General features: G+C 35.0%; 1 protein-coding gene across 12 annotated transcripts in view; it reads left to right on the top strand.

Moving 5' to 3' along the window:
• The window catches only part of LOC126353827 (troponin I), a 69267-nt gene extending 43654 nt beyond the window's left edge, over positions 1-25613 (top strand). For 4 of the 12 annotated variants that reach the window (XM_050002952.1, XM_050002948.1, XM_050002950.1 and 1 more), the window contains 3 exons: positions 19614-19657; positions 22215-22356; positions 24946-25613. In XM_050002952.1, coding sequence (XP_049858909.1) covers positions 19614-19657; positions 22215-22356; positions 24946-25005 — 246 coding nt within the window. In that variant the 3' untranslated portion in view covers positions 25006-25613. Of the gene's footprint in view, positions 1-6608; positions 6710-7831; positions 7933-19613; positions 19658-22214; positions 22357-22620; positions 23510-24945 lie in introns of those variants that run through there. The other 8 variants (XM_050002954.1, XM_050002949.1, XM_050002951.1 and 5 more) reach the window with 4 other exon arrangements.
• The last annotated feature ends 1282 nt before the right edge of the window (positions 25614-26895 follow it).

Consider the following 26895-nt stretch of genomic DNA (forward strand, 5'->3'; position numbering starts at 1 on the left):
GTTAAATGCCAGGTAGCAGACTCTTGTTGAATCAGAGTTAATACAAAAACCACTGACAGCACTGAAGTCAGTAAGGAGTATCCACACCAGTAAAATATAGGCTACAAAATATACAGAGGCATAGAAGCAAAAATTGGTTATTAAAATACTAATGCAACAAAGCTAAATTAAATTCTCCATAACTATTTTATGGAATTAATATTTTTACAAAAACATTTGCACTTTTCAAATTTAATGCATAAAATTTTTCATGAAAAACATTTACTGTATTTGGCACTAAATAGAGCATGCCATTTTTAACATTCAGTTACCTTATTTAATTAAACACAGAATTTAAGACTTATGAGGTGCATTCAAGTTGTAAGGCTGCCGATTGTCTTTCTCTGGACTGGAAAGAGATAGAAACATGCACATTGTTTTAAAATGAGGCCGCGTTCATTGTCAATATGTCCCAGAGATGGCAGCACCATACGGCAGATGGAATTTTACTGCCAGCGGCAAAAAGGAGAACTGTTTTAAATACTTAAAATGGCGACATTTTCCTTACTTGAACAGCGTGCAATCATTCATTTTCTGAATTTGCATGGTGTGAAACCAATTGAAATTCATCGACAGTTGAAGGAGACATGTGGTGATGGAGTTATGGATGTGTCAAAAGTGCGTTCATGGGTGTGACAGTTTAATGAAGGCAGAACATTGTGTGAAAACAAACCGAAACAACCTCGCGCTCGCACAGGCCGGTCTGACGACATGATCGAGAAAGTGGAGAGAATTGTTTTGGCGGATCGCCGAATGCTGTTGAACAGATCACCTCCAGAGTTGGCATTTCTGTGGGTTCTGTGCACACAATCCTGCATGATGACCTGAAAATGCTAAAAGTGTCATCCAGATGGGTGCCACAAATGCTGACAGACGACCACATGGCTGCCCATGTGGCATGTTGCCAAGCAATGTTGACGCGCAACGACAGCATGAATGGGACTTTCTTTTTGTTGGTTGTGACAATGGATGAGACATGGATGTCATTTTTCAATCCAGGAACAAAGTGCCAGTCAGCTCAATGAAAGCACACAGATTCACCGCCACCAAAAAATTTTCGGGTAACTGCCAGTGCTGAAAAAATGATGGTGTCCATGTTCTGGGACAGCGAGGGCATAATCCTTACCCATTGCACTCCAAAGGGCTCTACGGTAACAGGTGCATTCTATGAAAATGTTTTGAAGAACAAATTCCTTCCTGCATTGCAACAAAAATGTCCGGGAAGGGCTGCGCGTGTGCTGTTTCACCAGGACAACGCACCCGCACATCGAGCTAACGTTACGCAACAGTTTCTTCATGATAACAACTTTGAAGTGATTCCTCATGCTCCCTACTCACCTGACCTGGCTCCTAGTGGCTTTTGGCTTTTTCTAACAATGAAAGACACTCTCCGTGGCCGCACACTCACCAGCCGTGCTGCTATTGCCTCAGCGATTTTTCAGTGGTCAAAACAGACTCCTAAAGGAGCCTTCACTGTTGCCATGGAATCATGGTGTCAGCATTGTGAAAAATGTGTACGTCTGCAGGGCGATTACGTCAAGAAGTAACACCAGTTTCATCGTTTTCGGGTGAGTAGTTAATTAGAAAAAGAATTGGAGGCCTTAGAACTTGAATGCACCTCGTAAAATTGCAGATTATATTAGTGAAGAACAAAGACAAAAATACATGATGCTGAATGTGGAACACATGAGATATCATTGACATACATAAGAAGTATAAGCTACCCTCAGTGCAAAGGTTGGTTTGAACATAACATGGACTCAAAATCATGATGCACCTTGGCATTTTTCACATATACAAATTATTGCCTTAGCAACATGGTCCATCCTGGACTTTCCATTCTTTAATTATTGCCATAGCGGAGAGGAGTGATAGGTGACAGAAAAGAATCCTAGAACTCGCTGAGTGTTCAATCGTGGACCTTCAGATTTGCATCTGACACTTACCAACAATGGCATTGAGCCACACAAACATACAAAATTATGGATCTCTCTTTGACCCTTTTACTCATATTTCCTGTTCTAGTTCCATTACTTCTCCAGACATTTGAACTCATAGTGGTGGTGGCGACATTTATTCCAGGATCTCTGGGTTAGTCTCACGTACTATATCACATTTTTTCCCAATCTTAACTCATCTTTTACAGTTTTGATAACAAGTTTTTTCCTCATTATTCATGAAATGCCTTGTTTTTGAGTCTTCATCAAGTCATATTGCCTGTTTTCTGCTTCTCTCTGAGGTTAGCAACAAACAGAGTTAGTCCTATCTACAGCCTGAATTGGTTGTAGTAATCTGGTTGCAATATAATATGTGATTATTACAAACTACTAGGAGAAGCAGATATTAAAAGTGAGACTCTTCAAAAAAATTTTGTCTTTTGGTCCCACAGTATTCAGCTGTAGGCAAGATTTATAGTATCAGTACAGCTGTTAAAATGCTTAGGCATTAGTGAGCATTACTGACAGATTTGCTTAATGACATAGTTGCAGCTAATGTTAAATAAACTATTTTATAAATGCTTATTTATTGCAGATTATTCTTAAGTTTTAACATAGTAATGGCTGCTAGTTACACATTTTGTTTCATTATTTTGATCAGTAATGTGTAGTTTCACATTTATAGTGTATTATTCATTATTTTAATTTTTTGTTGATATTATCACTACATGTTCCAGGCTTTTAAATATTTTAAATTATTCACTATTCAAATAGAGTCAGCCTTTAGAATAGTTATTTTTTATGAGTGACTGACATGTCACACATACCAAAACATATATCATTTTTCTTTTACTCTAATCGCTTTTGAGACATTTATACTTAACTGTCCCTCAGACCTGTTTGGAATAAGAGGTGTACATGAAAAACTGTAATGTGTTAGAACACTAAAAAAGTTACCAGTTGTCAAACGTTCACATGTGGTGTTACATATCAGTGAAGATTTAGGAAGAAATATAAGATTTTGTATTCTGAACATACTCTAAAGGAACAACACATGTTAATTCACTTTCCACTAGTGTCTACTCTTTTATAATTGTCCAGTATCCATGCATAGTTAACTATTTCTCCTGTTAACATAGTTTATGTTCCATGGCAGTAAAGAATGGTCTTGTTTTACTTTCATGCACAAATTATGCATTCATAAACGATATTTCTGAGTGCTCTATTTCCATTTCAATATCACTAGGCTATGGTTTCTTTCTCTATTCACTCCTGCTCATATGCTTTCTAAGTATGAAATTTGGTGAAGCAGTTCTCAATTTCATTATAGTTCATTTGCGAAAGTGAAAATAAGTATTCTGACAAACACATATAAAACAAATCTGATCTTTTACTACAATTTTGTGTCTCGTAACTGCATTGAAAAGTATGTTTCATTGTCGGTGAAATGTTATTATGCACTATAGAAACTTCTACCTAAGTTCTGTTTCATTGTCTGACTATAAACTATTATTAATAACGAAGACCATATTTACTTGTAGAAGTAAAAAAAAAGTTTCATTCAAAGTGTCTACACTCTTTTTGGCATTCCATGGCATTAGAAAAGCTTTTTTGTGGAATTTTTAATGTAAACAACATGAAAGTGAAACATTGAGCCTTCTTAGGTACAGAAAGTCTACTGTACTTATCTGTGTAGTTATGAATTCAATAAAAAGTTATGGACTACATAAAAAATTATATCATTTAAAGTCTGAGCATCAAACTCTGAAAAAACACGCACTGTGAAAACATTAGTTTCCTTCAGATTTTGTAAAAGTAGCTACGTCTGGTGGAAGTATGAATAAGTTGCAGTAACATAATGTTTCAAAGCCTAAACTGAGGATTATAATCAGTCATAGAGGCATTTGAAAATTTGAAGTGACATTATTCTGTTGTAACTGCTTTACCTGTAGTTTGGTTTCATAATGGATTGTTGACCCATATACTGTGTGCTTGTTTACTTCATAAGTGCATTACTGCAACTGGTGAGTATAGTGACAACCATCCTGTAAAAGACCCTGGAGATTAGAAATGGTAGTTGATATCCAAATGCTGTGTTTCTCCTTATTTTACTGTTGTTTATGACCTTTGGGTTGCTTGTACATTAATTAATTACAGTTTCCATGTTGTTTGAGCAAATATGTAGAATTATAGCTCATCTGTTTAACCAAAGTAGTGATTGCCCCTATGATATGCAGTTTGATTCAGAAACAAAAATCCCCTTAGTCATCTATGTGACACCATCCTAGCCCTGACATGTTTACCTGTACCTATTGTGAATAATGCTTTTCTAATGTAGTGAACTGGAATTTTATTTATTTCAGATATATGTGATCATACAAGTGCCTTTAAATTACATGCTTTGGATTTGTGCAGATTTATCCATGTTCCAGTGAACTTTCCCATATTTTGTGTAATATATGTTACCTGTGTAATTCAGCTATTTAATGGTGTAATACCACCTGTAGATATACATTTTGTATGTATTCCATACTAGTAAATGTCCTGCTATGTATACTCCACTGCAAAGAGAACCTGCTCTCTCTCTCTTTTACATGTCATGTAAGAGTTACAAAACTGACACATTTGGAAACTCTGTGAAGTATCTAATGACTCAATAAAACCATTCAAATGTTGTCGATGCTGTTGCCTTCATTTACAAATAACAAACAACATTTACGTTTATACATAGGGAATCCCTCAAACACTCATTTTATTAAAACAGTAGAGCAGTCACAAGTCATTTCTAATGAAAAGTTATACGTGACTTGCGCATAAGCTACAGTTTTAATTTCTAACAGCCACTGCTCCCATGAAAGAATGCCTGTGCTAGCATTCATTTTACTGTTGACAATATCTGGCATATCTGTTCAACTATGTCCTCTTTCTTACATGAAATAAATATTTTCGTAAAAATGATCAAAAGATGATACTTATTGTAGTGCAACATCCAATTTGAGGTTTTTTGTTGAAATCGTGTTTCATAAAATTTCAGCAATGCTCACTTGCTTAACTTTTTCTGTTCTTCAATTTAATGTGAATGACATTAATGTTTTTATCATTTAGTAATGTAAAAGACAATTTCAGATCATCTCAATTGTACTGAGTTGGGGCACAAATTAACCTAAACATGTAGTTATTTACATATTTTTACACATTTTTTGTCAGTAGCTTTTCCTCATAACTGATAAGTCATATGAAATGCTATTACAACATGTGGTACCATGTTTCAGATGGTAGTCACTCATTAGCATCATTTATTGGCTTAAGATATGTGTAATACACTAGAACTGTCAGCATTTTTTAAAATAAATCTCATATGTCATTTGCTAGATGTTCAGATGTAACAATGTCCATTGATCCACACTTTTAATGTATATCATACTTTTCAAAAACTAAAATAACAAAAGAACGTGAAAATTGAGCATTGCTGTTTGGCACTGGATGATGTACCCATGCACCTGTGATTTATAACTTAACAAATGCCATTACACAGGAGACATGCAACTATTCAAGTCTGTCAATAAAGATAAAAAAACTCAAGGCAATACAGCAGCAACAACAGGAAGGCAAAAGATAAATGAATGTAAAAGAGAGTTCTATTTTTATTCTTCTATTTGTTAAATTATCCTTGTAGATTAGTGCAATGTTCTGTGTGTCCCATCTATAGAATTGACCTATTGTGTATGAGAATCTGAGACTATTGCTTATGGAAAAGAGAATTGTAGATTGTGTTCCTCCTGATGGAAAATTTTTTGGTCAAGATACATTATCTGTTATTGCATGTTTTGGCTATAGAAGAAAAGTTAAATTGCAAAAGAAATTCACGGTTTAAAATTTAAAATAATGTCTTCCCTTAGGCAGGCACAGCAAGTGCAGGCTACTTGCCAGATGGCCCTACTGTACACATTCTGTGCATGCATAAGCCATACGGCACCCCTACCCCAATGCGCTAGCTCAGAGCAGTAATTATGGCATGGCTGCCTGATCGCTGTTTGCCCATCAGTGCTCACCTGTGCCGGTGGGATCCAGTCTGCCTGCTGGCACGCACTTGAGCTAGAACAGCCTGCTCTTTGCCATGAGGACTTGGAAGAGCTATCTAAACATACTGAAAGCATATTCACATTTAGGATGTCTTTTTAAGGAATGAATCTTGCAATGACGTGTTGTTCACTTCAAGGGCAATCAGTTTTGTGTGGTCATGCACTGCCAGTAGCAGCTTCAGCATAACCATGTCAAACACTCAAGAACACCTGGGCACTCTTTTGTGAGTAGCATTGGTGCAGAAATATTGAACATTTTCACTAAACATTCGTTTGTGTGTTGAGAGTGGTGGAGATAAAATTTGCAGAATTACAATGTTAAGAGGACATTTATAATTTCTAAACAAACAGAAAAAGAATCGTGAAAGATGATTCTCAGGTCTCTAGGAGTTGTATACTCTTGTCTTTGCTGTAAGTAAAAGTTCACACTGAAATCAGTTACGTTACAAAACATTATGCAATTCTGGTTCCATACGTGATAGTCCAGTAACAGTGGCCCTTCGCTTTGTAGGTACCTTATAAATCTGTGTGTGTTTTTGTTTGCTTTTAGCTGAACTCGTGAGCGTTTGCAAAATGTACTACGACAGACTAATGAAAATTGCAAGTGATGCGTACGATCTTGAAATATTTATAAATTTCAAAGATAAGGAGGTAATTCAAGCCCAAAGTTTTTATTCAAAATTAGTTTTCAGCTTATTTCTTCTTCCAGACTCATATTTTATTTTATATTCTTCTGACAAGTTAACGAATTTCCTCTACTTCTGTTTATATATTCATAACTTTTAATTGATTTTCAATACTGCACGATTTATTTTACGTTTGCAAATCTAAAATAAGAAGTTTTTTAAATTTAGTCACAATTGCAATTAATTTGATAACAAAATGGGTTTTCCTGTAGCATATGAATATGTTACAGAACCTAATTGCACTGTGTGTATAAGAGGTAAAGCTTTGAACATATGAAAGGAAATTACTGATCCTTCCATGCTGTGCAGTTTAATACATCACAGTAATTGTTACTCTCATTCAGAGTTCTTTACATGAAGGCGAAGTGGAATTTCAATTTTTTTTTTTTTTTTTTATTATTTTTTTATTTCATGGTCAGAGCTTTATCTCCCAGATGTTCAAGCAGTATTTCAGTTACAGAATTCTGATAATTTGAAAATAACAATACATAACAAACATGAAATTGGTAAGTCTGTTTTTTTTTTTAATATGATTTGTTTGCTTAATCATAATAAGCTTTTGTTTAAGTGGTCATCATGAGGAAAGATCATATAAAACATGATGAGGCGTACCTCATTTTTATGTGATCATTCCTTATGCAATACACTTTAACAAGGACATGTTTCAAGTTTATGTTGACTGCCAGAATACATGGACAGCTTTTAATTATTATTTATTTGGCATTTTTATTTTCTAAAATTTATTTTATTCACTGGAGCATATGTTTTGGTCATACTGTGTAGACCAGTGTTGTTATCAAAGTTTAAAAATTTTAACACAGTACACACATTCTACAATTACATTACTACAAAACACTATATTGCACAAAAATATGAAGTCTGGAGTTCTTGGACATACATGAGAGGCTTCTGGCCATGCACACCAATGAGTGTCTGTTTCCTGTTTCCAAAATTATTTACAGAGTCTGAAGAGTATTCTAGGATATATGAAATGTACTTTTCATCCTGTAGCCTCTTAGCTCTCCCACTATAAGCATCACACAGAAATAACACCTGTTAAACTGTAATTGCTAATTTGATTTTCTAGCACAACTCAAGGCTATCGTGAAGGAGTATTATGATCGTGTTTATCTGTGCGAAGGTCAGAAATGGGATTTGGAACGTGAAATTCGAAGTAAAGATTATGAGGTATGATGGCAAAGCTTGTACATGTATTTTTAGAAAAGGAATAAAAAGAAATCCCCTTAGAAAATTGGGATGTTGAATACTTCTTGAAGAGTGAAGTGAAACAAAGCCTTAGAAAGTTTCCTTTTTCATTTGTTGTTGTTGTTATAATTATTGCTACTGCTGTTACTGTTGTTCCAATCACAGAAGCCGTTTGACAATCATGCATGAATTTTCATCTTCTACAGATTCATGCAAATAATTGGACTGATAAGTGAAGCCAAAATCACTTTATAAAGCAGAATTAATTAAATAAGTCAAACATAAAAAGGGTAGGAGTAATTAAAATTACATTTGTTATTCACTCGAGCACATAGTGTAATCATTGTTAAATTGCAGCTGAATGCAGTGTCAAATTATGCCAACAGATGAAGAGTTCGGAGATTCCTTATAGACTGCACATTAATACTAAAGACAACTAACAGGCTTAAATAAACACCCAATGAAAAACTAAAATTAATGTTTATTAATCATTTTCACACTTTATATAATGAAACCTGTAAATTCTGTTCTGGTATTATTTGAAAAATAAGGCATCTGATATGGTTTTGAAGAGTTCTTGCATAAGAAAGGCAGGATAAATAGTTAAGACTACATGAATAGCTGGTGAATCATGTAGGCTAATTCTTTCTTTTGTTTATCAGTGAATTTGGACATGTATCAAATGTCATTGATAGGAATTTAAAAAACATTCATTATGATGATAATGAAGTGAGATTGAGAATAGAGTAGAATGGATATATTTTTTTTAAAGTAAAAGAATGTGAGAAAATATGTATCCCATACTGGTGACAGCAGAAAGGAGAAGTTTTCCAAAGAGTTTGGAACTCATGTGACAAAGCAGTGTGAAAATATTGCTGATATGTAGGGACCACAGCATTTTAGTTTTTTATTTAGTCTCAGATAATGAAACTTTAGAACGACAGAATAATTTTGAATAAAATTTCAGTCTAGCTTTCACAGAATAATAGAAATTACAAGAATGAAACACTCAGTATATTTGTAGTTGACTACCTCATATGTTTTACACACTTTTGTCTTCTGCAAACTAATATGTCAATAAATGACAGTGTTTGTCTGGAAATTAACTAGTATTAAAATTTATCACAGTGATGTTAATAAAAATATGAAAATAGGTTGTGTTACACCAAATTCAATGTAGGCAGCAGTGTCCATCATTTTTTTCAAATACCCAAGATGCAATCCACTGCTTCTTGCAAGAATTCATTTAGAACAATTCATAAAACATCTCGCATCCACTCCTCCATGCAGTTTGCACAATTTTTCCAGTACACATTTACTTTTACCCAACACCTGTTCTCTTAAGGTAATCATTGCACCAACAAACATCCTATGAACTTTGCATCAACAAGACACATTTGGGAGGCATGTGGTCTTGCAACACAGTATGTTTCTTCATTAAAGTTTTCCCAGTCAAATAAGGGGAATTACATAAACCATTTTCCTTCTAAAGACAACAACTAGCATTCATGATGTCATGTACCAGATGTTGGCAGATTGCTATAAAGGCTGTCATTTCACATACGATGCTCATTTTGGAATGGTTTGTTCCTTTTCTGCCATTATCTTAGGAGACTGTTCAGACCTGCAGTGGATGATGTATCTCTTTATAAAACTAATAAAATAGTGAAGAGCCCCATTGGACCACAGACTGTTTCCAAACACATGTTACCCATTCTCATATTAGTTCAACATCAAATACATGAAGTCTGTGCAGTGAGTTCAATTCATGTGTATATTCTGATGTCCTCTCTCATATATAGCATAATGTATCAGGTTATGGGGAAAGGAGGGCAAGGGGACAACCAACTTTGTTTTCTTTGGACCATAATATCAACATATGGACACATCCCCATGCATTCCTCATCGGTGGCGAACTTGGAAAGGCAGTTTCTGCTGTTTAGGGTGTATTGTTGCTGTCTTCTCCCCAGACATGCGTGCCTTCTTATTCATGGTACAAAAGGAGAGAAACAAGAAGAGACAAAATTTTAAAATCCTGTTTAATAGTCTACATACACACAAAAATGTATTCAGATTTCAGAAATGTTAGATGAACTATAATGTGGTTTAATATCCATTTAATTTCCAGACACCTGGTAAATGTACTGCTTCATTCAGTCTGGTTTCTTATGTTTCCATGCCATTTCCTGTTTATTCAAACACATTTCAAGACCTACTTCAATAGTGAATGACTTCTTTTCAGGCCTCTATAAAAATATGGAATAGTATCTCCTCATCGGAAATCGACTACGCCAGTGTCCAAAAATATCTCTGTAGTGAGATATTGTATTTAGCTGTCACATTTAATGCCATGTCAGAAAGTATTTATGTAATGTGATGCTGCATTTGGCTGCCACACATAAAAGGACTGAACAATATTCTTTTGCTAATAACTAATTCACATGAAGAATTATAGTGCAAATATTACTGTAACTTAATTTCCTCTAAATGCACAATTAAAACAGGAAATGAGTAGCTCGGCTAGAAATCAATATTTTCTGCACTAAAGATAAAGTTTATTGATACTATGAATACAAAATTATACATTAGTCTCTTTCCAATAAAATATAAAACAGAGAAAATAATCAACTGCAGTCTGGACATAAGCTTATTTTCTTTATTAAAAATCATATGAATGTAGCACTCAAATTATACTATTAGTGTTTGTATAAAGTTTTCTTTGGTATAATGACACAGTGAATAACAACACTTTTCCAGTGGAGTTACTGCTGTCTCAATGTCATTAGTTAACTGAAGGAGACTGCTGTAATAAGAGCCAAAACACTGAAAATGTTTCATGTTTTTATTTTGTGCATCTAAGAAAACTTTATATATATTTTGACACTAGCCATCAGCTCACACTTCTGTGACACTGTTTTGGACAAGAAAAGCAACATCAATTTTAATAAATGGGACTCGTTAAAATTTACATAATATATATCTTTCAGATTATATGAATCATTAAAATTGGCTTCATAAGAAAATGTTATAAATTTCCAATGCATTATTTACTAAATGCCAGAGCTTTTAATTTATATAAAATACAGAAATTCTGTACAACAATGGAAAACTGAGGATGGGATTTAAAAAAAAATTAATTTGGATAGATTGCTATGCACCACATAAAGGAGGGACTGAGTGGCAGAAAGGTCCATTTAAAAGTATACTATTGGATATTATTATGCTATCAAAGTCCTTCATCGAACATGTGTTTCTACATCTGACAAAGGACTTTGACCAACAGCTTAGTAACATCCAACTTTTAAATGTGCCTGTCTGCCACTCAATATATCTTCTATGTGGTGAGTAACAATATATATTTAGACAATAATTCATATTGTTATTAGAATTTATATTTAGTTTTACATCTTAAAAATAATATCTGACCATAAAAATAACATCAGACTTGTCTTAACACTTTCAGAGAAGCAAATAATACTTTGAACCTTATTGTATCACCTATATTACCGAATGAAAAGTTACTACATTGATACAGTCTCCCATGTTCTATTGTTTTCTGCAGATCATCGCTTTTGTTTCAATTCCCTTTACGTAATTATTCATCCAGGATGTAGTGATAGTGTTTACATCTATCTGTGGTGCAAAGTCCTGTCATAATGAGATAATACTAATTATTTGATGTCAAAGCCAGAACATATATATGTCCTTTAAGTTTTTAAATTACATTGACCATTCCAATACCTTTGTTGTTGCTTCTGCATCATTGATAATTTAGTGTATAACAATGGAAAGGTGTGATTTGGCAAATATTACTTACAGAGGCAACTGTAAAATGGTGGTAGATCTTTATTAACTAGTTACTATGAAGTGGCTAAACACAGTAACAGTGTTGTATACCAGTTTTGATATAGATGTACAGTGTGTAAGGTGCACAGGCTAATCTGAAGAGCTTCTGTTGTGGCTGACTTACTTAAAACACTTCCATCTCCATACAGTGCCATAATTAGTGGCACTTAATTAATTACATGCAGCTACTCTATAACCTCCCTAGGTTTACTACTCACACAAAGGACGAAACGGTATTGTGAAGCCAAAAATTTCTGTTGTTAACACTCATTCCCCTCCATCCTACACACTAACATAAACAAAAGTGGCTCTAATAAGCTCACAACAAAAGTGAATATGCTATGCAAATAAAAGTAAAAATCCATACCAGTAGAATCAATCTTAGAATTACTGGGTGACTGTTCAGAGCATACTTAGTATAATGTGGAGAGTGTTGAAGATTTTATGAGCATATTATGGACTGTGTTATGCATCACTAGACCAAGTGCCAAAATGTCATGGAGCCCAAAGTTTCAATTCCCTGAAAAATGAATTGTTGAATTTCCCCAATTTTTAGTACCAAAGAAAGGTAATTATTGTTTCACTTAGTAGTGGAACGTCAATGTAATTAAATTATAAACAACATGTAAAAATACAAAAAATTGTCATTAGCCTACTGACACTCATTGCTGATAATGAGCTTTTGTTATGCATCAGTAGACTAAAAGAGTTCACAGTCATTTGGTCTCATTATGCTTAACTGAATGATACAATGGGGTTATTATAACAATGAAGCAATAGCAACCTATTTGCCTTTCATAGCCTGAAACAACTCAATGAGGACAGTCTATAGGAAGTGAAGCATAAATAAACAGCAAATTATGTCTTGTAAGGTCACCATTGTTGACAAATTGGCTGAAGGTAACAAAACTGCAGTTACTGTAGCATGTATTTAACTTTTATTGATTGTTATGAAACAAAAAACAATTGCAACACCACAAGTAACATTAAAGACATGTCATGGAAATTCTGCAAAAGTCAAAAGATAGCATTCCTTATATTCAAAATGGAAGTAAGTGTTACTAACTGTACATCACAACACGGTCTACTGTATAAACACAGTAAAATGAAAGGTAATGAAACTTATACAAACAAAAAATTACAATTTTTTGTCAATATTTTCATCCTGTTTTGAAGTCATCTTGCCCATTGAAATTGTGCATGTCTCCTTCCACATTAGTAGCACTTTGAAAAGACCAACACATCTGTCTTGCATCTTTTGGGATCAAAGGCAAAAGGGACTTCAAGTCTTGAAGTTTTTCTTTACAAATCTACACTCCTGGAAATTGAAATAAGAACACTGTGAATTCATTGTCCCAGGAAGGGGAAACTTTATTGACACATTCCTGGGGTCAGATACATCACATGATCACACTGACAGAACCACAGGCACATAGATACAGGCAACAGAGCATGCACAATGTCGGCACTAGTACAGTGTATATCCACCTTTCGCAGCAATGCAGGCTGCTATTCTACCATGGAGACGATCATAGAGATGCTGGATGTAGTCCTGTGGAACGGCTTGCCATGCCATTTCCACCTGGCACCTCAGTTGGACCAGCGTTCGTGCTGGACGTGCAGACCGCGTGAGACGACGCTTCATCCAGTCCCAAACATGCTCAATGGGGACCAGATCTGGAGATCTTGCTGGTCAGGGTAGTTGACTTACACCTTCTAGAGCACGTTGGGTGGCACGGGATACATGCGGACGTGCATTGTCCTGTTGGAACAGCAAGTTCCCTTGCCGGTCTAGGAATGGTAGAACGATAGGTTCGATGACGGTTTGGATGTACCGTGCACTATTCAGTGTCCCCTCGACGATCACCAGAGGTGTACGGCCAGTGTAGGAGATGGCTCCCGACACCATGATGCCGGGTGTTGGCCCTGTGTGCCTCGGTCGTATGCAGTCCTCATTGTGGCGCTCACCTGCACGGCGCCAAACACGCATACGACCATCATTGGCACCAAGGCAGAAGCGACTCTCATCGCTGAAGACGACACGTCTCCATTCGTCCCACCATTCACGCCTGTCGCGACACCACTGGAGGCGGGCTGCACGATGTTGGGGCGTGAGCGGAAGACGGCCTCACGGTGTGCGGGACCGTAGCCCAGCTTCATGGAGACAGTTGCGAATGGTCCTCGCCGATACCCCAGGAGCAACAGTGTCCCTAATTTGCTTGGAAGTGGCGGTGCGGTCCCCTACGGCACTGCGTAGGATCCTACGGTCTTGGCGTGCATCCGTGCGTCGCTGGGGTCCGGTCCCAGGTCGACGGGCACGTGCACGTTCCGCCGACCACTGGCGACAACATCGATGTACTGTGGAGACCTCACGCCCCACGTGTTGAGCAATTCGGCGGTACGTCCACCCGGCCTCCCGCATGCCCACTATACGCCCTCGCTCAAAGTCCGTCAACTGCACATACGGTTCACGTCCACACTGTCGCGGCATGCTACCAGTGTTAAAGACTGCGATGGAGCTCCGTATGCCACGGCAAACTGGCTGACACTGACGGCGGCGGTGCACAAATGCTGCGCAGCTAGCGCCATTCGACGGCCAACACCGCGGTTCCTTGTGTGTCCGCTGTGCCGTGCGTGTGATCATTTCTTGTACAGCTCTCTCGCAGTGCCCGGAGCAAGTATGGTGGGTCTGACACACCGGTGTCAATATGTTCTTTTTTCTATTTCCAGGAGTGTATTTTCCCCTGACCACAGTAGAATTATGTGTTACCCAGTTTCAATGGGTAGGAAGAAGGTTTTCCTTGAGCAGCAGTTCCCTGGTCAAAGCCTCATTTTATAAAATTGCTTAGAGGTTTATCCTTCCTCATTCCAATTTCTCAAGTTTTCAGCCAGTTTATAATGCATTCCTCTGTGTCAGATTTGTAGTTTTTTTTTTTTTTTCAGCATTTGTGTTCCAACAAATTCTCTCTTTTTGACTCTGTGGACAATCAAAACATTCTTTTCATGACTTACTTTCATGACATTCATAATATCATTGACACTATGCAACCATTGTTGTAGCTTCAGTGCACGCTCTATGTCTCCAAAATTACTATCACTGGTGAAAAGCTTTTCCCTGTGAGAACATAGAGTAAAGTAGTCCTTTCTAATGTGATTTTCCAACACCATTTTAAGTATCAGCACTATTTATGTAAGATTTTGATCTCCATGTGAGTTCCTTTGCAATAACATATTTTACCGTGTGGATTCATGATGCCAAACTGAAAATCAAGCATGGTGAAACTGGCACTTGGTCTTTTCCAGTATTTCAGGGCAACAATGGCAATGGTGGCATTTTCCCAAATAGGTTATGTTGTTTCCTAACAGAATGCAACCACACAAGGCAAACCAAAGGAAAGAGGCTTGTTCTAGTGATGCATAGCGAGGTTCATGTGATTAATTGCATAGATTACATAGGAGGAAGATTGAGACTACTTAAGGACAGAGCATGCTTCACTGCTTTATAGGATAGATTACTGATTAATGTGTCAGTAAATCAGGTTGATTTTTCATCCCAAAACAGCCATACTCTACATACTCTATTCCATACAAGTTGCTATTCTGGCATGCTGGTGTCTATCTCTCTTTCTGAATGACAAGTTTTCATAAAAATATTGCATTCAGATTAACAGATCTCTTTTTTTCTCATCTTGTGTTTCCATTACCTGCTTCAAGCATCATTATGTCCAAACAAGGTCTTCACATTTCTCTGAAAATATGCTTTGTAACCCGATTTTTCAATTGGTTTACAATGGTGATTTATCATCAACTGGAATGTACTATGTAAAATGCTCAACTTTTCATCACATACATCTCCATCAGTTACAGGACAAAAGTACATGACACACGCTGAACTTTCAGTAGTTAGAGGCTTTTAGTGATTAGTTGACAACTGGCAAGTATTCACTGATGAAAAATGTGTTAATAGCAAAGAGATGCAGGATTTTGCACCTCAGCATGATAGCCCTTTTTAATTTTTTACTCTTTCTAGATTTTTTTAATATTAAGAAAGTTTGCAATGTGCATAGTTCATTTTTCATGTATGTTATTTTTCACACAAGAGGAGATTAAAGTACTAAATAGAATCATGGAAAGCAATCAAATGCAAATCACTTGTATTATAAAACTACCTGTCAGAACAGAATATATTTTGTTGATTTACTGTCAACAAAAATCATATACCCCCTTTTCATTATGCTATATTTTGCTTACAACCAGCAGTGAATATAAATTACAGATACCTTTCTGATTTTTCTGTTCTAAACATGTGTTCATAGTATGCACTCTGTGGATATACACATACCAAAAAAAGGTTTTGCATCACCCTGGTTCCCAGAACTCCTGAAGATAGACATTGACTGTGGATATTGCATCACAGACACAGTCCCTTTGACTGTTCACAGGCATCACTAAACCCACCCAAAGACGTAAACAACTATGCATGAGGAACCCTGACAGCAATGCCACCATGTTGGATAATGCTTTTCGTGTAGCCACGGGACATCATGTTAAGACTCAAACTGTGTACAATAGACTGCATGATGCACACCTTCACTCCCAATGTCCATGGCGAGATCCATCTTTGCAACCACAATACCATGCAGTGCGGAACAGATGGGCCCAACAACATGCCAAATGGACTGATTAGGATTGGCATCACGATCTCTTCACTGATGATTGTTGCATATGCCTTCAACCAGACAATTGTTGGAGACATGTTTCGAGGCAACCCAGTCAGGCTGAACACTTTAGACACACTGTCCAGTGAATGCAGCAAGGTAGAGTTCCCTGATTATTTAGGGTGGCAGTATGTGTGACCAATGTACGCTGCTGGTGGCCATGGAAGGCAATGTAATGGCTGTATGATATGTGAACGCCATCCTCTGACCAGTAGTGTAACCATATCGGCAGTTTATTGGCAAGGCATTCATCTTGATGAACTTGTGGACAATATGCCTCAACGAATACTGGCATGCATCAATGCAAGAGGTTGTGCTACTGGGTGTTAGAGGTACTGTTGTGCATAGCAATCTGGACCACCACGACTGAAGGTCTTGCTGTATGGTGTTACAACATGCAATGTGTGAATTTCATGAGCAATAAAAAGGGCAAAAATGATGTTTATGTTGATCTTTAGTCCTGTTTTCTGTACAGGTTTTGGTTCTCTCAGAACAGAGGTGATGCAAAAGTTGTTTTTTTTTCCCTTAACGTGTGTATGTGAATTGTTGTTACACTGCTCAGAAATGTATTCAAAAATGTATAGTTTAAGCCAGAACAGAAAGGGATGTATATATGATACAACAATATGAAAAGTAAAAGGAGGTTGTTTAGATAGTGCAAATATCACTCCAAACTTTTTTCCAACAGATATATGTGGTTCAAAAGAAGAGTTAGATGACTATACGAGATATTGTTTTTAATTTTTATTCTCTCTGTCTACCTCTTGGTCTTAATGAAGGATCTGATGTAAATAACCAAATACATAGGCTCAACATCATAATTTTTGATTTCAGTAGTTAATCTTTTCACTCTGTTTAAGTATAAAACCTGGGTCACAGTACCCTCCTCCTTCCTGCTTGTCAGTTCTTCAATTACAACTGTAAGACAATCAACATTTTATGAGAATGGCTTTCCATGATAGCTATCAATGTGCTTCACTTCTTAGATTTTTTTACAGGCATTTGTCAGTCGAAAACTCCAGGCAGACGAAAACAGAAATTGCCTGTAGTGGAACATACGTAAAGTATTTAGCTCAGTTTTCAAAAATGACCAGTACTTCAACCAATTTTGAGTGCAGTTTGGTATTGTAAAACAGATATTAGTTAATATAAATTTCAAATGTTAACATCAAAGCAGAGGTTTCACAACTACTTGAATTTTTTCAGGTATAAACACACATGTCAAGTCTAGGAAACTATGCACATTGTAGACTTGCAGAAAATCTTTGAACAGTAGTAACAAGTTTTATGTTTTCTGAAAGATATGCAACATATGGTGAAAGCTGAACATGACCAGAAAAAATGATTTTGGTTCCACGTTAGAAAGGCTACAGACCTAATCTGCATAGAAAGTGTGATTTACTTTTACAATGTGACCTGTAAAATGCAAATACATATTATACAAGCTGCAGTTCTAATCTGTACAGGTTAGTGTGATTTTCAACCTTCTTCAACAAGTATTTGGGTAGAAAATATGGGGTTGTGCTCTTTGCCAAAGACCTACACAAATCTTAAAGTGAAGTTTTATTGTCTTTAACAGAAAAGGATAACAAAAATGGAATTACAAAATTCTTGTTATGGCCTACATTGAAATAGAGGTCCATATTCATTGCACTTTCCAGCATAGAAAATGCCCAGTTACATCTTGGCCAGCCATCAACATTCCCTTAAGGAGCGGAACCTGCTTCATGCATCAATAATTGGTTGATGATGTCATAGATCTAGCAGGACTGAAAGTGTGTTGCTCAATATAAACAAACCTACCTGTAATAGGACAACATAGCCACAAACATAATGAGAAAACAGCTACAAACCTGTCAAAGTATATTATAAGATGTCGTTGAAAATCACAGTAACTGAAAGAGGTGTATTTTAGCTATAATATAGAACTGTTAACAAGGTCCTAATGGTTTTATCTCTAACTTTAACTGCTGATAATTACAGAGATATAGATAGTGTTACTGTTATGAGGTGTCAGCTTCTGAACTTTAGCAGCAGATGAAATAATGAATATTCAACACACATTGTGCATTATACTCAGTGGGCATGATGAATCAATTGTCACTTCACCTATGAAGGAAAGGGATAAGTATTCATTATTTTACTATACTCAGTTATTTACACTCAGTCCTCTTATGTAAAAGATTCTGTTAACCGAAAGATGTCATGGTAAATGCGGAGACGTGAAACTTTGCAAACAATATTTGGATTTTTGTCTATTTTTATCTTACTTGAATTTTTATATTAAACTTGTTTAATACTCTACATTGTTAGGTATTTGAAGTTTATATTTGCATTTATGATCATTCCTGATGTTTTCTGACCTCAGTGGCTATTAGTGAAATTTTTGATTGAATTTCGAAATCTACTGTAAGAACATACTTTGTTTTATTTTACATAGCAGTGAAATTTTCAGTTAAGATACCACAGAATATATTATAAAGTGAGATACTGGAAAGAAAATGAAATATAAAAATATAACAGAATAGAAATGTTAATGTTGCTGCGCATTTCAAAATAACGCAATCTCCAACATGTAGCTTGCTTTCTTGTACAATTATTAACACCTGCAATATGCTTTAGTTGACTATAAACAAGTGCACAATTATTTTTTAAAGATCAAATGTCTTATCTGCTTATATTCTTTTCATGAATCTGTGTCTCACAATCTCTTATACAGACTGTTAATATTTGTTCCCATTCTTATTGTTTATGTTACATACAACTTGCATGAGTATGTATAACTACACATATGCTTGCATGCACAGCTACTTCTGCATGATGATTTTATAAATGTATTTCTTGTAAATTTTGTTTGTACTTATGAAATCAGATAAATCAAAAACAATAATTCTTTGGAAATTTTATTAAAATATATATATTTTTTCTCAGATTATGAAAAATATTTAGTGTCATGTGTATCAAAATTACAAAAATACAGTAACTACAGATGGATTAAATTAGAATTGCTCAATATTCAGTATCAACATTTAGACAGAATAAGAATATGCATTTACCAAATTATTTGTTTTATAATAAGTTTTATGCACTTTTTGACAGATTTCCGATCTGAACAGCCAAGTAAATGATCTCCGAGGAAAATTGTAAGTATAACTGAAGATGTATTACAAAGACTTTACTTATTAGTATTTATAGTATTGAATACTGACATGCAATACTAATAATATGGTAATTTGTTTCAAATAAATCCTTACACAAAGTCATCATAGCATGATGTAGAGACATTACTAGCTGGAGAATTTAAGCTTATGTCATAGTAAGATTCTGGTTTTCAAGATTCCCAGATCAGTACAGTGATTGAGAGATTGTTACACATTATTCGTATTGTAATATATCAGTTTTGCAATTTTTGACACTGTCTATCCAGTGGTAGTTGGTGAATGACATAGACTTGATAATACATGATAGTAATAAATGGTACATAGTATTAATATTTGTCCTTAAAACCTATATGTTTGACACATTAGTGCCAAAGCTTTTGAGAAAGAAATAATTAGATTTGTCACTGCACTTAAAATTCAGTTATTTGTGGCTATATATCATCATCATTAACCATTCTCCTTCACATTCTTCTTTCTTCTTGAATTTTATTCATTTATTACATTTTTGCTTAAATTTTAGTACTTACTTAACATCTTTGAATTGATACAGAGTACATCTATCATAGTATATCTGTCATGTATTTCTCTTAGACTACACTCATGGAAATACCTTCCAATATCATTATTGATCTCTTAGAGCTGGTGAGAGACTGTCACCCATACCTAATGAAAAAATTTTGTTCATTATTTAGAACACAGCTATAAGATGTGAAATTTGGAGCTTTAACATTACTTATGTGTTCTACTATAACATTCTCTGATGGTTAGACAGGATTGGCAAAGAAAGGCAACTTTCCATATATCATTTATCCCTTAGTAGTGAAAGCGTTATGTACCTCTTTTTATTGAAACAGAATTATGATCAGAGTGAAAGCATCACTGCATTTTCAGTGATTTCTGAAAGATATACATCAAATATCTTCCTTGCCTGTTCTGATTCTCACTTTATTTGTCCCTCTAATGATTTTTCCTCTAGGATCACCATGGTACCATTGCAGTAAAGTAAGACTTTGAGCAACAAACTTGCCTGTCATTTACTATTTTTTATTGGTTGTTTACTGGAATTAGCCTGACATTAGTTAAAAAAGAGTATTTTGTCTAATCCTAACTAGACATAATGCTTTTCTCCACCTGGAGCATTAATATCAGAATCAATAACACAATTTTTGGAGAAAAGACCAATTTTTTGTTATTCAGTCACCTACTGATTTTTTAAATGATAGAAATAGTTCTCATTGCATTCATTTTTCTTAGTACTGAGATTTCAGACTGGCACAAGCTACAACTCTGTCAGTATCTTCTTTGTTACACATTTTTCACACTTTCCTCATTCCAAGCTATCTCTCAGAAAATATACATCTCACTTCAGAGATGTTATGTTCTCAGTACAATATTGCCAGAACCATATCAATAAATATTAATTTATCATTTTGCTATTACATTTTTGCTGCCACTTTAGTACTTCCTTTCAGTGAATCCAATCAGTATGTCTCTTAACAGCAGTGGTGCTTTAAGATCATGTTAAGCAGTTACCCTGTTTATTATGATCACATATATACATTTTATAGAAATCTGTTTTAATGCTGAATGTAGGGTTCAGTGTGGTCTTTATACTGTAGTCAAAAGATCTTCTGTGTCTAGCAGCTTTTTAAAGACAAGTAATTGTGGATCAGAAATTTTAAAGAACAGTAATCTATATCTTCCTATTTCATAATAAAATAACAGTATTCAGATATCTTACTATCTTATCCTAGATTCAAAAACGAAAAAAAGCCTGTGTTAATAGCATGATATACAACAACAATCATTGTAAATAGGTCTGGCCTCTATTGTAACAGTATGTCTGGCATTATCACTATACTCTCATAAATATTAATCTAACAACAGTAGATGAATATCAGAAATGGAAAAGATGTTCTTTCTTCAAATGAATGGCTTTTTAACTAATTGTAGTAAGTTAATGTATAGTCAACAGTTAATACATTCTGTAGAAATAGTTCCTTTGTTACTCTATACCAGTGGTTGTTTTAATCAAAAACTTATCCATACTGAAAAATTATCACATTACCTGGACAATTATTACATTTACATAACTAAAAAATCAGGCTCAAACTACGCCACAACTGGACTGTGTTGCGTCTGCGAGTCTGAATGGAGAAGACAAGCTGTGCACATGCTAGACAGAGGCTCTTCTATATCCCTCACAGTGTTGGCAACTTGCATGTCACTGTACCATGGGACTGACTACATTACATAAAGTGCCATAAATAAACAAAAGGTTATGGACGACTGCTCTAGACCATGACTTGGTACACTTTCCTAAAGGTTCAAATTCACAGTTGGATCCACAGTGCAGATAAAAATGAATGAATAAATCACTATATAAGTAACTTATATTCTGAAAAGCAATTGTCAGTGACATGAAAATCTTAGACAATTGCTAGCTTAGTCTGACTTCTCTGTAACCCTGTAGTTTTTTGTATATGATTTACACAGAAATAATGTAAGTCATACTGATTACTAATCTCTTACAACGCAGCATGAAGCCAACACTCAAGAAGGTGTCCAAATATGAAAACAAGTTTGCCAAGCTGCAGAAGAAGGCTGCAGAATTCAACTTCAGAAACCAGCTCAAAGTTGTCAAAAAGAAAGAATTCACCCTTGAGGAAGAGGACAAGGAGGTAACAAAGATAACGCAATTCTTCATTATGTAATGACATTTTATACATATACATTATTTTCCAGGCTATCTGATTCTTTCTTATTCCTCTGAATTTTTTTCAACAGTTTCAATCTCTTCCATTTCTCTTTAAATGAAACTGCATCATACATAAGATACTGATAGAGAATTTAAGCTTTCTCAAAGTCACAAAAGTAAAAGTAATTATTAAAAATAGCAGGTTACTTGATAACCTCACATTTCAATTATTTTCTTGCATTCACAGCCCAAGAAATCCGAGAAGGCAGAGTGGCAGACGAAGAAATAAGTTTAGGGATATATACCAATAACACATTTCATATCCTCATTCAGTGACATCCAGTAAATGTAATTTATGTTTTGTGATGTTCCCAAATATGAACAACTGTATCTGAGATAAACTCTAAAGCTGATTCTTTTTGAAGTTTTGTACATAAGTTCACTTAAAGCTCAGAACATTGGGACCTATGTTATCTAAAGATTTTTAAATGCAATAAATTCTTATAGAAATTTTAAGCATTTCTGCTTCAAAATAACTACCACCCTGAATTTTAAAATAATGGACTTTTTACACATATGCCATGATAAATTCTTTTTTACACTTTGCAATGTTTTTTGGTAATATTTTTTTCCTTTGTGTAGTTGATGACATGTTTCCAGGAATGGTGTACTTAACTGTCAACTGTGGTTTTTGCCATCATCACAAGTTTTGATATTTTGTCCTTTTATTATTGTGAAGAAGATTTTCAAAACATTTTCATGTTAATTTTTTTTTCTGTACTTGTGATGTCCTGTGAGTTTTTTCTTGTGAAACGTCTGCCTGTATCTCTTTTTTCCAAATTTTGTGTTGTAGCTCATCCATCGTAGTGAAACAATATTCAGTAGTTCGTAGTTTTAACATACTGAATGCATTTTAATACGTATTTTTGAGCACTAAATTTTGATTTTCAATTTTTGTGGGATCAAATTCACTTTTATTTTGGTCCTAACATATACTTTCATATTGCACTTGCTCCTCTCAGTACAATAGGAAATAACTCCCCAGCATACAGCCTTTTATTCATTACAATACTTAGGAACACTTCTGATTTTCTACCAATTCACAAAAGGACCTGCAGTTATAACCATTAAAGGAGGTGAGAAAATGGCTTGGCATGCGACAGTGTCTCTCTCATACATTAATCTTGAGAAAATAAATATTTTCAAAGTGTGATTTTATTGAGGGTTACACAAATTATTATTAAGTGTGAGTTTGTTATTACTTTAAGAACAGCATTATTAATTATTTAACTGCTTCTTTAACAGATTGGAGAGATTTTTATTAACAACAGTTAAATCTTTAGTGGGTGCTTACTGCCAGAGAGCAAAGCAAAAATAAAAATCTTAGCATGCTAGTTGCTGGTAAATAAAATGTAACATTTATGCAGAATCTCTCCAGAGTATTGATAACCTGTAAAATATATCTTTCTATCTCTTAATTTCCCTCTATGAGCCCCTACAAACAGCTGTTGAATCATCATCAACTTAGTTCACAAAAAATTATATCATCTCTCGATTCTTAATCAGAATATTTTAAATAGTTGTTAATATCACTTCCCCCTAAAAACATTTCTATGAAGCCAGTTTCAATTCATTCACTTTGAACTGTCTGTGATAACTGTAACTCGAAGATCCAAGTTAACTCTAGAACATTTCTGTTTTACATTTAAGAGCTTCAGATAATAAATTAATTTGTAGAAACACACAATACTCATGCAATAATGTCACAAAATTTTTGTAGTCCTTAAATCAGAAGAACAGTTAATACTGCTTTTGGTTTGAACTATTTTATGGTAGTTACTTTGCCCTGAACACCTGCCATCAAATTGTTTTTCATGCAACAAAGGAGTATCAGAATTGCAAATAGCTAGTTGTCAATTGTTGTTACACTCAATGTTTACCTTAAATGTGCATGTATATTTTCTCTATAAACAACCCAGATATTAACTTGTTGTGTGAGTTGATTCACAGTATGATCAGGTTACATGCTGTTTCACATTATCTAGAATAAAAAAGTGCCAGTTAATAACCAGTTTTAAAAATTATTTTCCCTCTTCCAGTAGCAAAAACAAGCTCATCTCTTGTTTTTATGTCTGTCTATAATAGAGGAATTACAGAGGGGAGGATATAAACACATATAAGGACTCAATAGATAACTGTCTGAGTGCCTAACAGCATGGGAAAAGATGGTTGTCTAACTCTTTATAATCATATAATGTGCTTCTGTGTACTGCTGTCCAGTTTTCTGTATACATGTGAATAACCCTCTAAAGTTATCTACAAATTTGTTTTTTAAACTCAGAAAATATCCTGCATTTTAAGACTTTTATTACTCTTTTTTACCAGAAAATGTATATTTTTATTTAAAGGTGCTTGTGATGATAATATTAGACATTTTCAGTGACGCTGAAAGATTCTTACTGTGTTGCAATGTAATGGTCTGTAAGTCAGTAAGATTAAGTAAATGTCGTACTATCTGATCCTCAAAGTTGAGATGCATATTGTAATATTTATTTTCTTTCATTTTTTGCAGAAAAAACCAGATTGGTCCAAAAAGGGAGACAAGGTAAAGGAAGAAGAGGTGGAAGCTTAAACTTACGTTTCTTACTCATGCTTCAAGTTGTGTGTCCACACATATGGCACAGTTACTTCATACTTCCTAAAAAGGGTTTAATAGCTGAAAGATCTTAAGCATTTCAACTTTTATTAATTTTGTATGAAGTATCTTGTGTTAAAAAGGTAGACCAGTTCATCATACCAAATGTAATATACATTGCTCAGCATGAATTTGTTATGTCATAGTGAAGTGCTTTGATGGTGTAATTTTCATAACAGAGAAGACAATATTGATTTTCATACGGAATCCATTGAAAATTCAAAATTGATTGTGCATGAGTGTAAAATCGTCCATAATAGATATTGTAGGCAAAGGGAGGGTTTCTACAATATTTGTGATGTAACAAGAAAGACTGCAAGAGTGTTCATAGCATCTTGTGTGTCTCCCTGTTGTCCAATTAGACAACCTTCCAGATTACATAGCAAGAGAACTACATATGTGTGTAAACATCAGTGAAGATTTATGTATATGTACCACGTATTCCTTTGTGTTATGTAACAATACTGTGTACCATATGTGATTATAGATTGATGTACAATCCATAATAAGTGTAATTAAACAAGAACTGTTTACCTTCCCATTTATTTCCTTCTTGTGGATAACTCCTTCCCAGAAAATAGTATATGTAATGTCGTTCATTTGATAATGATTAGAAATACATAAATGCAATATGTGCATATTCATGTATGTACACCCCCTTCCTTTCAAATGCATGCACACATATGCACACTACTGTGAAAACTGATCCAACTATCCCATTTGAGCATATGTCTGTCTGTGTGATTCTCTGGTGATGCCTTTGCTTTAAAGGATATTTATGACTCACAGTGGAAATCACATTTGCACTCACGCAGAAACTATTATTTTTATAAGACATGATCCAAAAATGTTAAAGATAAAATAAATGGTAGCTACTGTGAATATAGAATGGAATTAATATATTTAGTTACCAAACACTTCCTGCATTTCAACTGCTTGGTTGTTACACTCAGTCAGTTACAAATTTCATATTCTATACATATATGTGTACAATCAGTTCCTGTATTTACACCACTTGGTTGTTGCACCCCAATTAGTTATCTTTTTCATATCCAAAATGTATACAACTTAACTTTGTAATCTGAATGTGTCAATGGGAACCTCAGATAACTAGACAAAAATAACTGCTACAAGAGCAGTCTGCTGTCACAGTGTTTGTTATGTCTTAACAGTTCTTCTTTCCCAACAATTCCACATTTTACTGAATGAAATGCATATGTGCTAATTTTTACAACAGCAAAAAATTGCTGATTTATTGGAACACTGGGTTTGTGGATCACTATATATAAGCTGTTACAATACTACCTTTCCTTTATGTGCCCCTTGTCCAGCCAAGAATGGGTCAGAGTTAGTATGGTACTTCTCCAGTTTTGTGAGAACCAACCACACCCATATATAGCCTTACAACTGGTTTGCTGCTCCCAAATGTATTGTAAAGCTTGTGCCCACACTTGCCCTGTCCCATCCCAAGGAAGGATATGGTTTATGGAAAATCATAAAAACCACATCCAAGCTGGCTGGCACACCTGATCCCACCATTAATCTGCAAGGCAAATTCAATCTGTGGACCAAGCACCTCCTTATGTCCCAAAAGTGGGCCTTTTAATGCTCTCAGCTATCCAGGTAGGTGTTGTTACAATCATTATGTACTAACTTTACAATCCACCAACATTACAATCCACGATAGTAATGTTTGAAAAGACTGTCATAGCAGTCCAAAAACTTTCTATTTGTTTGATATCAGTTTTTTCCTTAAAATTGGTCACATGATGGCCATTTTCAGCTACTTTCATATTCAACATTGAACAATATGATTACATGGGGAAT

Source organism: Schistocerca gregaria, chromosome 3 (assembly GCF_023897955.1).
Source record: "Schistocerca gregaria isolate iqSchGreg1 chromosome 3, iqSchGreg1.2, whole genome shotgun sequence".
NCBI classification, from domain to species: domain Eukaryota; kingdom Metazoa; phylum Arthropoda; class Insecta; order Orthoptera; family Acrididae; genus Schistocerca; species Schistocerca gregaria.